The sequence below is a fragment of the Cyrtonyx montezumae genome, unplaced genomic scaffold, assembly GCF_038088225.1.
Source record: "Cyrtonyx montezumae isolate F1298 unplaced genomic scaffold, pur_monq_1.0 scaffold_8, whole genome shotgun sequence".
Lineage (NCBI taxonomy): Eukaryota > Metazoa > Chordata > Aves > Galliformes > Odontophoridae > Cyrtonyx > Cyrtonyx montezumae.
In genome coordinates this window covers 97,128,881-97,144,209 of record NW_027072089.1, presented here as the reverse complement: position 1 = coordinate 97,144,209, position 15,329 = coordinate 97,128,881, and the positions used below count along the sequence as shown (strand labels likewise).

At 38.8% G+C, this 15,329-nt stretch overlaps 1 protein-coding gene across 1 annotated transcript in view; it reads right to left on the bottom strand.

Moving 5' to 3' along the window:
- Positions 1 to 15,329, bottom strand: part of BMPER (BMP binding endothelial regulator) — a 150,765-nt gene that overhangs the window by 108,621 nt on the left and 26,815 nt on the right. Inside the window, exons 4-6 of the mRNA XM_065752353.1 lie at positions 9,144 to 9,226; positions 7,524 to 7,614; positions 6,639 to 6,721 (exon numbers count right to left, since the gene is read on the bottom strand). Of these exons, the coding sequence (XP_065608425.1) occupies positions 6,639 to 6,721; positions 7,524 to 7,614; positions 9,144 to 9,226 (257 nt within the window). The remainder of the gene's footprint in view (positions 1 to 6,638; positions 6,722 to 7,523; positions 7,615 to 9,143; positions 9,227 to 15,329) is intronic.

Genomic DNA, 15,329 nt, shown 5'->3' with positions numbered 1-15,329 from the left:
CTCTGTTACTATTAAAACTCTGTGTACTTAATTCTTTGTCAATAGGAACAATCGATCTCAGCCTGTTAATTGGGAAAAGTTTAACAAGACAGGGAACAGACACCTGACAGCATAAGCTCTATGTTCCTTTGCTCTCAAGAACTATAGCAAGCTACTCTCAATGTGTAAGCTTCTTTTATCACCATTTAAAAGTGCTCAACTTATTTTTTTTTCTTTATATGCCTTAGTAATGCAACATGCACCCCGCTATATGCATTCGTGTCATTTAAATGATAATAAGCCCTGTACTCTTTTCTCTGTACTGCAGCAGCAGTCATTCACGCAGGGCACAGACAGGAGGGGATGTTAACCAGCATTTACTTGGCTTCCTCAGGTACTTAAGAAGTTTTCATATCTTCTACTATCCCTTAATTCATTAATTATTGCAATACCATCTTGGGTCATCAAACTGCAAAGACAATTGCAGTCTAAACACATCATACCTGAGGAAATTAGTTTTTTTTCCCCACAATTCCTCAGTCTTTCCACTCTTCAATTAGAAAATATTGCCCTAGAAATCTGCCAGATCACCCATTCATCTTTCTTTAAACTCTTTTTCCACACTCTCTTCTCTTAGGGATGGGAATTGAGTCCTTCAGACACAATTATATTATAACACAGCGGACACTGGTCAAAGATCATAGATGCCATCTCAGAAAATATGAACTAGGTAATGTGACCTATGTGAAATGATGGAGGAAAGGGAGTACAAAGAAGCAAAGTCAAAGCAGCATGGAGCTTGCTGAAGTGTGGAAGGTGAATTTGAACTGATCCCTGAGGGGCAGGAGAGGCCAACAATGTCTTTGAGGGAAGAAGGGATATGACAATTATGTGATATTTTCAGGGCCCATTGTCCTTAAAGATTCACCTGGATCTTTCATAAGCTGCTCATTACCTCTGCTTTCCTGAAAATAAAACTTAATTTGGCGTGGGCTCTTGCAGCACAGAAAGTGCATCAATCCACACCAAAGTTAAAAAGATGTCAAGGAAACAGTACAGGAACAGACTTAGCTGGGAGCATACACAGATCAGGTGAGCTAGAAAGATCTACAGGTAGAAGATATGTAGGATGACATTAATTTGAATATTCGGATATTTATTCACACGGAAGGAAATCTGATCATGGAGATTCAAAATGCCTATGAAAGCAAGTCATTTATACTTAATAATTACACTGAATTGTGAAGCACTGCTAGTCTAGAGCATACTTGTCTTTCAGAAAAACTTTTTTTTTTAATAGAAGTAAAATAAGAAAGTAAAAATATAAAATAAATTTTATTTTTAACTTTGTTACAGCTGTAACTTAAATTATTTTTAAGTTCTTATCAAACACAGTTTTTTAGAAAAATAGATCAGATGCTTTGAGAGAAATCAGGACAAGATTTTAAATGGCTATACAGCACCTTCACTGGAGGAAGGGAATAAAATACTCAGTCTTCCAACCAATATTTAAAGAAATTCCCCAAAGTTTGAACAATTTCCTTTGTTTTTCAGTTTGTTGTTTCCAAAGTTAATGCGATTTAATATTTCAGACACAGTACATATAATGTATAATCCTCCAAGGATGCAGAAGATAGAAAAATAGTCTAAGTCTGAAGAAAACCAGATAAAGAACAAATAACAGGACATTGCTATCTGTCTGTGTCACATTATTTTTCTTGCCAAGTTCAGTGCATAACCAGGTCCATACTCTTTTACACCTACCATCACAGCCATACTTGTACACCTAGCTGAAAGGTTGTATTTTTATTAGGCTAGAAAAGCAAACCTTGAAGACTTGCAAAAAACCTGGAGGTGGGGGGGTTCTCAGAGAAACATTGAACATCTCTCCATATCCCATTTCTGAAGGCTTACTGCTCTCCCCTTTCATTGACATAAGACAAATACTTCTTACATCAACTTTGAGCAAATAAACACTATTCTTACAAAAAGATCTACTCCACTTTTTCATCCCGTCTAAAACTCAGTCTCCATCTCTTAGACCTCAAAGTGGAGCAGTCAGTATCTGCTGTAATTTGGAGTTGTATCAAAGCATGTCAAGTACATGGAAATTTAGAAAGATGGGCATTTGGCACTGCATCAAGGACGTGTATTTGAATTTGGACTTAACTGGTACTGCCAACCTTCACTGAAGATACACGTAATTATGCACTTTCCATGCTTAATTACAAGATTCCCTGTAGACTGGAGTTGTTGTGGGAACATATTTCAGCAGCTCCCAATATTTGTTAAAGTAAATCTTCTAATGCAGTATCAGGATGCTCCATCTTCTATCTGACTGCAGGGGTGGAATCCATTCCAGCTATCTTCAGCCATCTCAGGGGCTGTGGGAGCCACAAAGGCTCCCCCTATAGTTAGTGGAGAAAGATAGGCATCTGCAAGGGTAATCCATCCCACCTCTCTGTTAACTGAAGAGGAGCCCAGATAAGTAGTTAAGACTAGACATTTTTTTCTATATGTCCAGAGTTAGACAAGAATTTCACCCTCAGTGTTCAAAACACTAGCATATGCAGTTTCTCCTTATTTATCACCATTGCAACGTCTGTTACTCATTGATTTAGGAACAGATTTCTTGGTGCGATTTCCTCTTCTTTGTGCAAAACTTTCATTATGCAGTTTTTGCACTCTAACACTTGGGAACATAAACAACAAGACATTTCCTGCACAGACCCACAAGTACACCTGCAGACCAGCAGTGGTGTGCACACTGAGTCCCTCTACACAGGAGCACAAAAGCCCTTGATGTATGCATGAACATGGAGCTGAGGCCACTTTTAAATTCAGTTATCCAAACCCCTGTGTTCTGCTTTCATCCCTTTAAGTTTCACTTGTTTTGCAACGTTTCAGGAGAGCAGCCGTGAGGATAGCCCCACAATATGCATCCCTGCTGGACAGATGGGCGGCACAACCTATCCTGTTTCCAATCCAGCAGTAATACATGCATCCCTCCACCATTCCAGTAATACCATAAACTAGCCTGCAATTGTTCCCCAAACGCAACCCACTGATCGCAGCTGGGGCTTCAGGGGAAGACCTGCCCTCGGTGGAGATGTCTCCACAGCACAGCACACACTCAGCATGGCAGCACCTCGTATGGTTGCATGCCTCACATACCTGAACACACAGCGTCTATGGTCAGGGTAACAAGCAGAGTGAGACAGTGCCTGTGGTCAGAGGGGCTAGTTGTAAGTTTGGATACTGCCATTAAAATATAAGCTTCTCCATGGTTACCACTCTCATGTAAGGTCATCTTCCTGCTGAGCCTCCTCTCCTCCCTCCCTGTTTCTCTCTCCTGTCTTCTTACTATGAAGTTTTATTTTTTCAAATGTGCTACATCAAAAGAGAAAATGAAAACATTTAAGATAATCACAGTCTGACTACTTCAATGCAGGCTGTAAGAAAGGAAACATGTAAGCCAAGTGCTCTCACCATGCAAGCAGAAACACTCTCAGACTCATAAAAGTAGTATCTGAGAAATAACACTTGATTAAAGCAGCCAGTCCTTCACTTAAGTAGGTGCTTATGGTAGGGAAAATATCCAAGATCTCTTTAGACCACTCCACTGGCCTATCAAGAAAAGCAGGACCAGGCTAGACAGATGAATTATTGAGAGATAGCTGGGTTTCAGCCGACATGAGAGGAGAGATCCCTATTATCCTGTCCACCTTTCTTACACAAATGCATCTCCCCAGAGAAACTGAGTCATTAAAAGGCAGCTCATTCACTCCTGACAGGCAGTATGCATTGAGTGAGAGGTGATACATTTTCATTTTCGGCAAGAAATCTTAGTCACCCTAAGGAGTAGATGGCTCGGGAAAGTGGTAATGGTATACGGAGTCTTTCATCCCCATGTCACCCCTGTGAGGGCAGCCTGGCTTGGTAGCAACCCAAAAGTTATTAGCTAATGGGTTGTTGCAATGATCTACGTGAAATGAGCCTGGTGAGTTTGGTCTGGCTTTCAGTAGACAATAACAAGGATCGCAAGTGGTGATAAACAGAAACTGTGCTAACAAGTTGACAGCATGGCAGGCAAGTACTGAAGGAACTGCATGTTGCTTCCTTTATGGCCAGGGGCCTGCAAGGAGACAGAGCTCCCTAAGCCCTAATGCCCTGCTTTGTCCTGATTTGCACAAAAAATGCACATTTAAAAACAATAAAAAAAACAACGACCACTTCACATTCCTTGGGAGCTCAACAGTGTCTAGTAGGCACCACTTTGAGCTGAAAATACCACAGACTTGAATGACCAAAGAGCTTTATGAGGACTGGGCTCAGCAATCCTGAATTTCTGAAATATGTGGAGTGTTGAACACATCATTTTACAACTGTAAAATTTCCTTTTGTAAGTAATCACTCATTGTAATGGATTTATTAAGTGTGGAACAGCCCTAGTTTCTCTAGAAAAACAAACCACAGTCATCTCTCCTTGCTTTCTTCCAGTTTAGTGCTGCTTCCAGTCCCCAGGGACAATGATGGCCCTTTGTAGCTCAGAATAGTTCACTATTAGAAAAGTTCATTCCTAAGCAAAACCCAGAAATCATGCTTGAGTGAGTGTTTTGCACCATCACCATGCCAGAAATACGGAAACACCATACCTTGACAACAACTTGTGCCACTTCCTCCATTACATTTCTACAATTTACTTACTAAGTAGTTACAACTGCAAATCATCACAGAAGAAATCTAAATTGGAGCAAGGAGCTACCTTTAATCTTTTCAATCCTGCACAAGTTAAAGCACATCACACTCAAGCCTGTTCCCATCGTATCACAGGAGTAGATTGGTATCTGCACATCCACCAACTGCTTAGATAAGAGATTCAACTGGAAACTCATTCCTGAAAGAGCATGGATGCAAAGCAGGCAGTAAACAGCTACTGCAGCCTGAGGACGCTTCTAATTTAAATTATGCAAGAGTTAACATGGGTTCAAATTCTTTTAGGAAATGGGCAAAAGGTACTATAAAAATAAAAAAGGAACTATAGAGAGAAAGTAGGTGTAGAATACACAGACACTTTTCTTTTGCTGTCTATAAGATTCAGCCTTACAGCTGGACATTTTATACAGATATAATTACCATCCCAAATCATCACATTGCCTTCCTCAGAAAGGATCATTAAGCCTCTTGCTTGAGGCTTTAAACCTCTTACTATCTGTAGCTGATTTGTTTCCTTCTCTAATGTACCTGGGACTGGTTACTGTCAAGGAAAGGCCTCAGGTCTGACCCTATATGCCTATATTTCTTTATCTTTTCTCCTCAGAGATATCCCACTCCCCCACTGTGCTCTTCCAGGCGCAGCTGCTTTTGCTATTTAGGGAATAAAGGAAAGTTGATAGAAGAGATACTGGCACACTAACAACAGGGCAATATGCAGCATCTGTCATGTATTTAGGAAAAAGGCAAAGCACAGTCCAAGAAGACTCAAACTCGTCTCCACAGACTTGTTAACCACTCAGATTTGTCTTTCCCTCAAAGTATCACCAGGGAAAGCTTCCGTGTAAAGATGCTGCCTCACCACTGCAGCTGAAGGGCAAGGAGACCTGATGAGAATGCAGAGAACTGTACCCCTCTGCTCAGGACAGCAGAGCCAGGGTTGTAGATCACCACAGCATATTTTCATTATTACAGGATTAAACTTAAAAACAAACAAACAAAAACTAACAAAAAGAACCAACCCCGAGCTGCCCAGGTCTTATCAGGAGTGGTAATGATTTAGCGTACATTAGAATGACTTTTTCCACTCTCAAAACAGCCCATGTTCTCTGCAGTGTCTTCATTAAATGTGGGTGTATAAATACTTATTTTTTAATCCTATCATTCTTTTTTATTTTAATGATGCAGGAGAGCTGTGTCTGGTACTGACAAAACATTCCACTGAAAAGTAAAGTTCCCCAGTCTTGCATTTTCTGCTGTTAGCCAGCCATCATTTGCAACAAAAGCAGTGATCTGAGCTTTGCATTTTACTGATCTCACAGATCACACCAGGGAAGTCAAAGTTATCTACCCCAGTTACACAGCATTATCTCTTAGCTTGATGGAAGTGAAAGAGAGGCCTGTGCTCATTACCCAAAGGATGCAATTATTACTTCCCCTCAATATTGTCGCTAGTCAAGGATGAAATACAGGATATGACCTTTTCATTAAGCATCAAGTCAAAATCCATCTGGGACAGCCTAGGGAGGTTACCCTTATCCTTTCACTCAGTAATTCAGAGCAAAAGTCCTTGTTGCGGAAAGGAGTCCTTGCAAATGGTCAGCACTTACTAGATGTTTCCTTAAACTGATCAATGGAGGAAACCCATAAAGCTTTTTCTCTCCTGCATGATCCCATCACAAAAAAAAGCCACTAATTTTCCACATCAACCCACTCCCCAAATACCATGTTCCATCTCCACGCAGTGTGTGGTCACAAGAAAGATAATAAACTGTAAACATGAGTGATACAATATATTAGCGCAGGAAAAAACCTTCAACAGATATCTTAACTCCAAGAGAAGAGCAGCACTGAATTCCTTATATTTTTTTGTTTTGTTATGACAATAATAACATGCCTTTTGAAGTTCATACAGGGAAATACAATGCCAAAAGGCAAATACTTACAACACAAGAGCACTTGGTGCATTTATTTCCTTCAGGCCTAAATTCTTCTCCTTCATTGTAATGTCTCCCTTCAAATATGCAACCTAGAAAACAGTATTTGAGTAAGTTTAGCTCAGGATAGCACACTGTCTTTTTTACTGTAACACACCCTTCCACTGTGGATGGAATATGAAAAGTAGATCATACATCCTCTCTTATACAAATCACTCCAGAAGCCTTTACAAAGGCCTTGAGAATCCCAAAATATATTTTTGGGGAAAGCATTCTTCTAAAGCAGAAAAGTCGGTACCAATGAAGTTGAGGCTAAATGAGATCTTATTCAAAAAGCAGCTTTGAAACATTTCCTAAACTGTTTACTTTCTCTCGCTGCTCGTTCTTAGTCCTTGAGTTCATGTTAGATGTTGGCAAATATTTAAAAAAAATAAAGCATAATAAGCCCATAACTATCACAACAAGACCAGCACTTGCCTACAAAATTTCTGTTCAAATTAAATTAGCCATAGAACCAGGTTAATTTGCTATTCTGCTTCACAAAGGTAATACATACACACTATCTTTCAAAAAAGAACAATCTTTTAGGATTACTCTTCTATTTCCTCTCCTAACAAAATTTCAATCATCAGCCAGGAAAAAAAAACAACCAGCTGACTGACTCTGAAAAAATGATGTAAAGACATGCAGCCACTGCCACAGGCTACATGTTCTCTACTAAAAATACTAAGCATGCTCTTTTGTCACGTAGCTTATTACATGAGCCAGTAGCCCATATTTTGCTAACTAGTGAAGTTTAAATGTGGAGTTAGATCCACCTCCCAGGTAATACTGGTTACCATTACAAATGCAGTTGCATACATGGAGCAGCAATCTCCCCATGGAATATCTCACCTGGACACACAGGGCAACACATCCCCACAACTTTGGATGGGTTTTTGCAATGAACAACACACTGTACCTCCGACTCTATTATCACTCCCTCCTGCAAAAGAGCACATTGGACATGTTCATTGTCATTGTTGTGATTGCTTTAAGAAGCTAAAATCCACAGTTATTAACAGCACAAATACAGCAGGGCAAATGATGTGGAGAACTGGGTGCCAATGGCCCTTTTCTTTCTGTGGCTGCTGCCTGGTATCAGGATGCAGGTTAATCCTCAGCCAAAAGATTCACTTGAGTCTCCCTGACTCCAGATGCAGGATTTGCCTTAAAATGCACCAGGTAAGAAAGGAAGCACCTTTTTAGGAGAAGGAATCCTGCCTTATCAGGCATCCTTAGCTTTAGCAATCTGCCATGCAGCTTTGATGGAACCAGACACAATGTATTCTCCCCCTCTCCCCTCAGAGGAAAAAGACTTAACAGATAAAAGCATCTTGTTTTGTAGAGGTGAGATGCTTGTCTTTGATGCTTCTCCTGATAAGTATTAGTAAATTAACATTTCCTGTACTTCTTGTTCAAGGAGTCAAAGACCTTTTGAACAAACCTGGGTATGAGGATCAGTGCACAAAATGTTACTACACTTTCTTGCTGCTTGCAGCTTTGCATTTGGAGGCAAGAGAAACCTGGTGAGGTTTTTTGTTTGTTTGTTTTTTGTTTTTTTAAACCTGTGGGCCTAGGGTAAACAGAATTACTCAATTGTGCATTTAGGTACTGAAATAGGCCATAAAGAATTGCTCATTTCATGCAACTAGTAGTGGTCAGAATATCTTAAGTTCCATCTTTGAGTTCTTTGCATTAAGTGAAACAATACGAAATACTGCTACTTCATCTTTATTCTTCCTGGTGTATCTGTCTTTAAAAATATGCATTGGTTTCATAGAGTAGAAGCATCACAGAAAGAAAAAATTCAAAACCTTTTTCTCCTATTGGTGGAAGATCTTCATCCACAGTAATCTCTCTTGTTCGTAGCTGTGATTCTTAATAGCTGCCTAAGTGCTACTATTAGAAATGGATCAAGTTATCAGCAACAAATCACAGAGCTACTCAGGCAGAAACTAAAACTGCTCACACAATTACTTGTTCTGTGCCTGTAAATAGTCAGTCTTGCAAATATTATGGTTGCAGATAGATAGAAAAGCTGCCAAAAACATCAGTGTTAACAGCGCAGAAACTGAAGATTTGATTGTGGGTTTCTCCTGAAGGACATTCCAGGTATATGGACGACATACACACAAAAGCACTGAATTACTAAAATAATAATTTGTATTTCAGAAAATACTTGCTGAGAAAAGATGAATTTTTTCAAGGCCAAGACAGAAGGAAGCAGCACTGCAAGTTTTCCATTTCAGCACTGTTTAGGTTTCAGAGTACTCAGCTCACATACAACCTACAAATCTGGATGTCTGGATACAGTGGGTCATTTCTGAATGGATTTCAGGTAGTTTGAATGCAAAGTCGTTATTGTACTTGGAGTATAAAATATTTTGCGTTATTTGAACTGGATAACGAAGGCTCTGAGTTTCATGGGAAAAGTTCATGACTCAATTACTATGGTACTTATAACATGCTTACCTGACACTGGTATGTAATACAGGGATTGCTAGGGAGGTGCCATCTCATAGAGCTGTTGTACGTCTTTCCTCCAAAACTGCAGTCTGGAGGGAGAGAAAGAAGCATATGTCAGTCCAGCTAAATGCACCAATCCCCTGGAAGGCTACTGCTGAGGATCCAATTTGCCTAAAAACGTGCATCACTGGTAATTCAGTGGCTTGTTCAAGAGCAGACTGTACTCTCCTACAGTGGAGGAGAGAAGATGAGAAGAGTCAAAAAACGTCAGTTGTCCAGTCTGTCTCCATCCATTACCAAATCCCTCAGGACAGCTCTTCAGACAGTGCAGCTGAGAATGAATGCACTGACATCAACAGCACTTCCGCTCCTTTTTGCCTTTCCACTTTCATGACACATAAGATCAACAACCACGTAAACTAAAAGCCATCAAGCTCTCCATGTGGGGGGAGGGTAGAGACAATCTGGAACCCCAAAGGGTTTAGCTTTGTATGTCTTTCTGTATTACATTTTAATTTTGTTAACAGCAAACAGGTTGGTTCACCCACAAACAGGTGCTGTGCTCATTTTTTCTTTAATGCAATATGAAGTTTTGTTGAAGCCTTCCAAAAGGAAAAGAAAAAAAAAGTTCGCCTTTTTATTATATGATACTACTAGTTTCCTTCCCATTCTTTTCACTGTTTTCTGATATTTTGCAAAAGAGATAATAAACAACAACAAGAGAAGTATAAAATAAAACAGTGGAATTAAAAAGTAGAAATAAAGTATTTGTTAGCAAAAAGCTTGTTCGGTATCAAAATTGTACAAATTAAAAATTAGTTACTTGGAGAGAGAAAGCAATTCTGATCAAAAAATTTTAAAAGCAACACATACCCAAATTTCTACAGGAAAAAAAAAAATGCCCCCATTTTCCTTTTATTGCTGTTAACAGTTTTTTCCTAGACTATTTTATTGAAAATGGAATTGACCAAAAAGCCCAAGAAATGAGCAGAAGTCCTGACAGAGATTCTGAAACAAGCATATACACTGAATCATCAAGCACAAAAATAAGATGAGTCAATTAACGCCACAGAGCTATAGACCAACCTATACCTTCTATCAGTCACTGTCTGATGCTGGTGCCCTGTCCTGAATTGCTTTGGGCTACATTTTGCACCCTTCTGAAAACAAAGACAAGTTATCAGTCCTACACCAATAAATCTTCTACTCAATGTGCAAGAAAACTTTTGGATAACAGCTCTGAATATCTGATGACCTTAAAATACCAACAAAATCCAAACCAAAATTGAAAGGAAACCAGGTGTATCAAGATTACTTACAAACTCACTGACTACCTCCAGTTAAGGTCTTAAACAAAAGGAGACTTGTACTGCAGTATTTTCAGCATTTACTTCTATGCTAAGAGCAAAACAAGAGAATTCTGCAAGTAATCTGGCAATTTCACTAGCTTAAGCTAAAAGCAGTATGTTCTTAAAAACGATGATCAGTAAAATCTTAAGATCTCATCTTAAGATCCGGCTGTGATAACTCAATCCTTGACAAATACTGTAATACAGCTCTGATTCTTTTTTTTTCTTCCTCAGTAGCAAAGCCCCTACATAGTGATTCTGAATAATCAAGTGTTCACATTCTGAGTGTATTAATAAGGCTCTGTATGAGAACTTATACTTGGTGGTCAATATTAAGGAGGAACTTGAAGTCTTACACATTTCTTAATCATTTTTAAGCCCCATTCTGAAAAATATCATCTTTGTATTGATGTTTGTACCAAAAGAAAACAACCAAGATATGTACAACATTTGTCATAATCCTACTGCCCAGGGCAAATCCTGACAAATGCAAAGCATTTTAGTAGTCTATCTGCAGAAAACAGGCCATATTGGGATTCTGAGTGCAATTCAAGGAAGTTTAAACACACGCTGGTCCTCTAAGCACTCAAAATAGAACAAGTTATGTTGTTGAACACCCACATGTGTTTCACCATATAGGTCTAGACTCTTCAGTGCCATGCAGAACCACGGCCCCTCTTGGAACCTACTTTTGATTACAAAATAACTCACATATTTGCTCACCACTCATGTTCTTTATGTTATCTCTGTAAGAAAGTAAGCAATGCTGGGCTAATCTGTACGTACAGATTAAACTGAAATTTTAAGTTTAAGGATTAGACTGGCCAAAATCACAAAGGCAGAAGAAACACCAGCAAATATCTCTGCAGAAAGCAGCAATGTGGGAGCCAAGCTCCACCCGTACATCAGCCACATACTCCAGTGACACAAGGGGCTTGTTGTCAGCACTGCTTGACTGCACAACAAATGTCACTATGGCAGGGAGAGCTTGCAGGTAGCAAAAATAAAATTTTGAAAGGGAAACTAGAATGGAAAAGTCTTAAGACCTAGAGGTATTGCGACTGAACATTTGCACATGCCAGAGGGTTGAATGAAGAATTCAGAGCAACATTGTGTAAGCACCAAACTATGCCCAGCATCTCTTCTTCAAAATGGGAAGAAAACAAAGCCTACATATCAGCTAGTTTTATTGATCCTCAGTTTCAGCGTACAAATCTCTTATTTGACAAATGAGAACATACACCTGGACTAAGACACTTAATGCCAGCATGGAAGCCTATGAGCCTCATTCAAATTCATCGAGCCAAAACCTTCCTGCCCTAAAGTGCCAACTCAGTTTAGCCATCCTAGCTCACCCATTGTTAAAAATCCACCTTCATACTTGTCTGGTAAAGCAGCAGACACTGGATGATTCATGTCTGAAGACCTTAGTGCAGGTGCTGATACCTATTTCTACAGAGTATGTCCTAACATACTTCAAGCTCCTAAAAGCCATTTTAATTCCCTTTGGAAATATTATTACACTACATTACTATCTCCATCCGCCATTTGAAAGGGAGAATAGAGGAAAATAATAAATCAAGAAAGACCAGAACCTAGCACAATCCCTTGAACGCTAAGCCCTTACTTCAGACTGAATGCACACAAAAAACTCTGGAAGAAAAAAAAAATCTAGAGAAGGTTTCCAAGAGATGAACCTCCAAAAGCTCATGAGAAGAGATTCCAGTCAGTGCACTGTTAACCAGTAATTTTATTCTCATGACTTACAATCCACCAGTAAAACCTTTAGGATTCCACGTATGGAAGGACATTGAATATCACTGGTCTGTATCAATTTTAAATGGAGCTAATGTAATTCATACCAGTCAAGAGGTGTGACCTAATTTTTTAGTCTCTCCTGCTTCTTTCTTTAGGAACTACTGGTGTTTCATTAATGTAATATATTAACTTTAAGTTAGTTGTAGGTTTTGTTCCTATTACCACTTTCAATCCAAATAGTTCAGATAAGTCCTAGATAAACATGCAAGCTGAAGGTTGCTTATCTGAATCAAACCAAACACTTTGAAGTTGTTCAATTCTGATATATGCAGTGAAAACTGCAAATTACCTTAAAGTGACTTAATAAAGGCAAAATGATCCTCTAGACTTGAGTCATTCCTGTACAATAAATTAACAAAAAATGGTTCTAATTATAAAGCTTAGTTTCTTCTAATTTATTAACTTATCAGTTTTGGTTCAACGTTGTACACTCTTTCTTTGAGTCTCCTGGTTGCAAACAGTATAAACCAATCTTTAGCTGATTTAATTTGAAAGAGAGCAATTTAATTACAAAATAAGCACTCACCCAGACTTGGACTAAATTAACAAAATGTGCAAGTTACAGCAGATTTCATTAATTGCTTATAAGCAAGCTGACAATCAGGAAGCCATTTATCATTCCAGATCCTACAACATTTTTAAGTGACCATTCTTTCTTCCCCAAACACCCAAGCACAGAGCAGTACCATGAAAAGGGAAACTGACTGGAGAAAACAGTTTAGTAATGCTAAAACTCAACCCCTGTCCTCAGAAGTTCACTAAAAACAAGTTTTTATTACTCAATTTGACATTTCCTAATAAGATTCCAGAAGAGATTTTTGCTTATTTTAGGCTAATGAGGATTTTATAGACAAGTCACTTCCGTATTCTCCCAAGACAAAATGATGGAGCATGATAGACTGGCTCCCCATTCCTCATTTCTTCAGCATTTTTCCTTCTTCTATTAGTCTTTTTCTTGCTTTCCCTCCACTTTCTATTTAAAAAATAACCTCTCTATTGACATGGAAAATAAACATCAGGAAAAAGAAAACAGCCAGAAGACATGTTTTATTTAGTTTTTGATAAATTAATCCTCAGGGAGGATCCAGGCATGCTAACACTAAATACCAGATCTAGCCAAGCAAAAAAAAAAAAAGAAAAAGAAAAAGAAATCAAAACAAAAAATAACTTGCACATTGTGTAGTATTAAATCTGTTGGCAAAAATATGAGAACTCTGAATCACATATACACTTACTAGAAAATATATTTTCACGTGTCTTAACAATGGTAAAGCCACTGACAGCTACTATAAAATAAAACTTCATATTGGGTAATCCTGGTCTTCTTTCATCAACACAGAAGTAGAAAAATATATACAAAATCTCCCAGGCTTATTAAGTCATTCTCTAAACACTGACAATCCAACTCTTTCCCCTCTAACTGTGTACAATCAAGCCTATTTGCAGCTGAGCCACTGCAATCATCATGACCAAGAGATACGAGACTCAGGGGCCATACAAAGGGCGTTCAACACAGTGGAGTAAAATGGCCATGGGAGTGAGCTATGCTGGAACTGCAGCACTCAAAAGTATGTGATGCAATCCAGCTCATGTTCGTTGAACAAATAACAGCAGAAAGCAAGACATAACCCCCTCCCAGTGTTTTGGTTTTGCTCCCCACTAGAATTGAATTTTGCCTTTCCAAATGTTTCACATTTCACCTATAAATAGGAGTTGGGGAAAAGTCACTATGTGGGGTCCATCAGAACCTTGAAATCCAAAATACTGTATACTTAGATCTACCACTGAATCCTGATCTGATACCAAATGCTCTAGCCAAGACTGACATCTGGAGAACTACATCTGGAGAACTGTGACCTCCTATGGCTGTGAGGAACGTGATGAACAATGGCATCATTTATTCCTGATTTCCTCATATCAGCAAAATCATTCACAATCAGTACACCCTATAATTTCAAAGATCAATGTAAAAAAATTTAATTCCAGTCATAGTTTTTATTGTATTGTTTCAGAGCAATGTTATATGGAAAAGCAGAATTGCAAGTCATGAATTTTCTTCTGCTTTGCTGCACCAGACACGATGCCCACACACAAGGTATCAGTGCATCTGTGTATCACCACAGATGTCTCACACTGTTTTCTAATATGAGAATTCTGAACAACTTCTATGTGATTGCTAAGGTCTGGGTATCTGGTGTTTGACTGCAGAAGTATTTATGATAACGTGACAAATAGAGAATTAAAGTAATCAAGTGAACAAGGAATTCTAAAATTTAAGACGCTATGGTGAGGCCATAGTATATGACAGAAACTAAAGGGATACGTGGTGAGACTTTCATAAGAAAAGAACTCAAAGGAAGTGGTGATACAGAGACATTTTCTTAGGCATAGCCAGAAGTAACAAAAGCTGACACTACAAAGGGAGACGCTATCCTTAGTAGCAACCTGTCACTGCTACAAAATCCCTGCCTTTACTTGAAATCCAAAGTTAGAAACTGAATGAATGTTGAAGTTAACTTGAACCCTAGCCTCAAGAAACTGGCCTCCTGGCTCAGAACTGCATCATGTTAGCAGGAGTATGAGAGGCAGTGAGAAAAGCCAGCTGAAGAGTCAGCCTTGATAGGCCCTAAAACCATCTCTTTTCATACCCAGTTTCAAACTGATATCAGAATTAGACTATTCAAATGAAAGTTTTAAGTAAGACAATATATGATTATCTTCCCACCACATAGCCTTCCACCCACCTTTATCTCAAGAGTTTGCCCTTAGGTGTATAAGGATAGGCTGCAAGTTATAGTGCCCATCAATGCCCCCACACAAAGTTCACCACCAAACTGGCATTATCTAGTTCATACTGAGAATATTCACAAGCAAATTAAGTACTGAACATAAGGCTCCTTCAAGGCATTAGTAGAATAGTCAGGATAGCGATGAACTCATAATCTCACTCTAACTTCTTCTCAGGACAGCATTAGTAGAGGAAACCAGTTCATTCATAAAATATTATACCTGTAGGTTAAACACC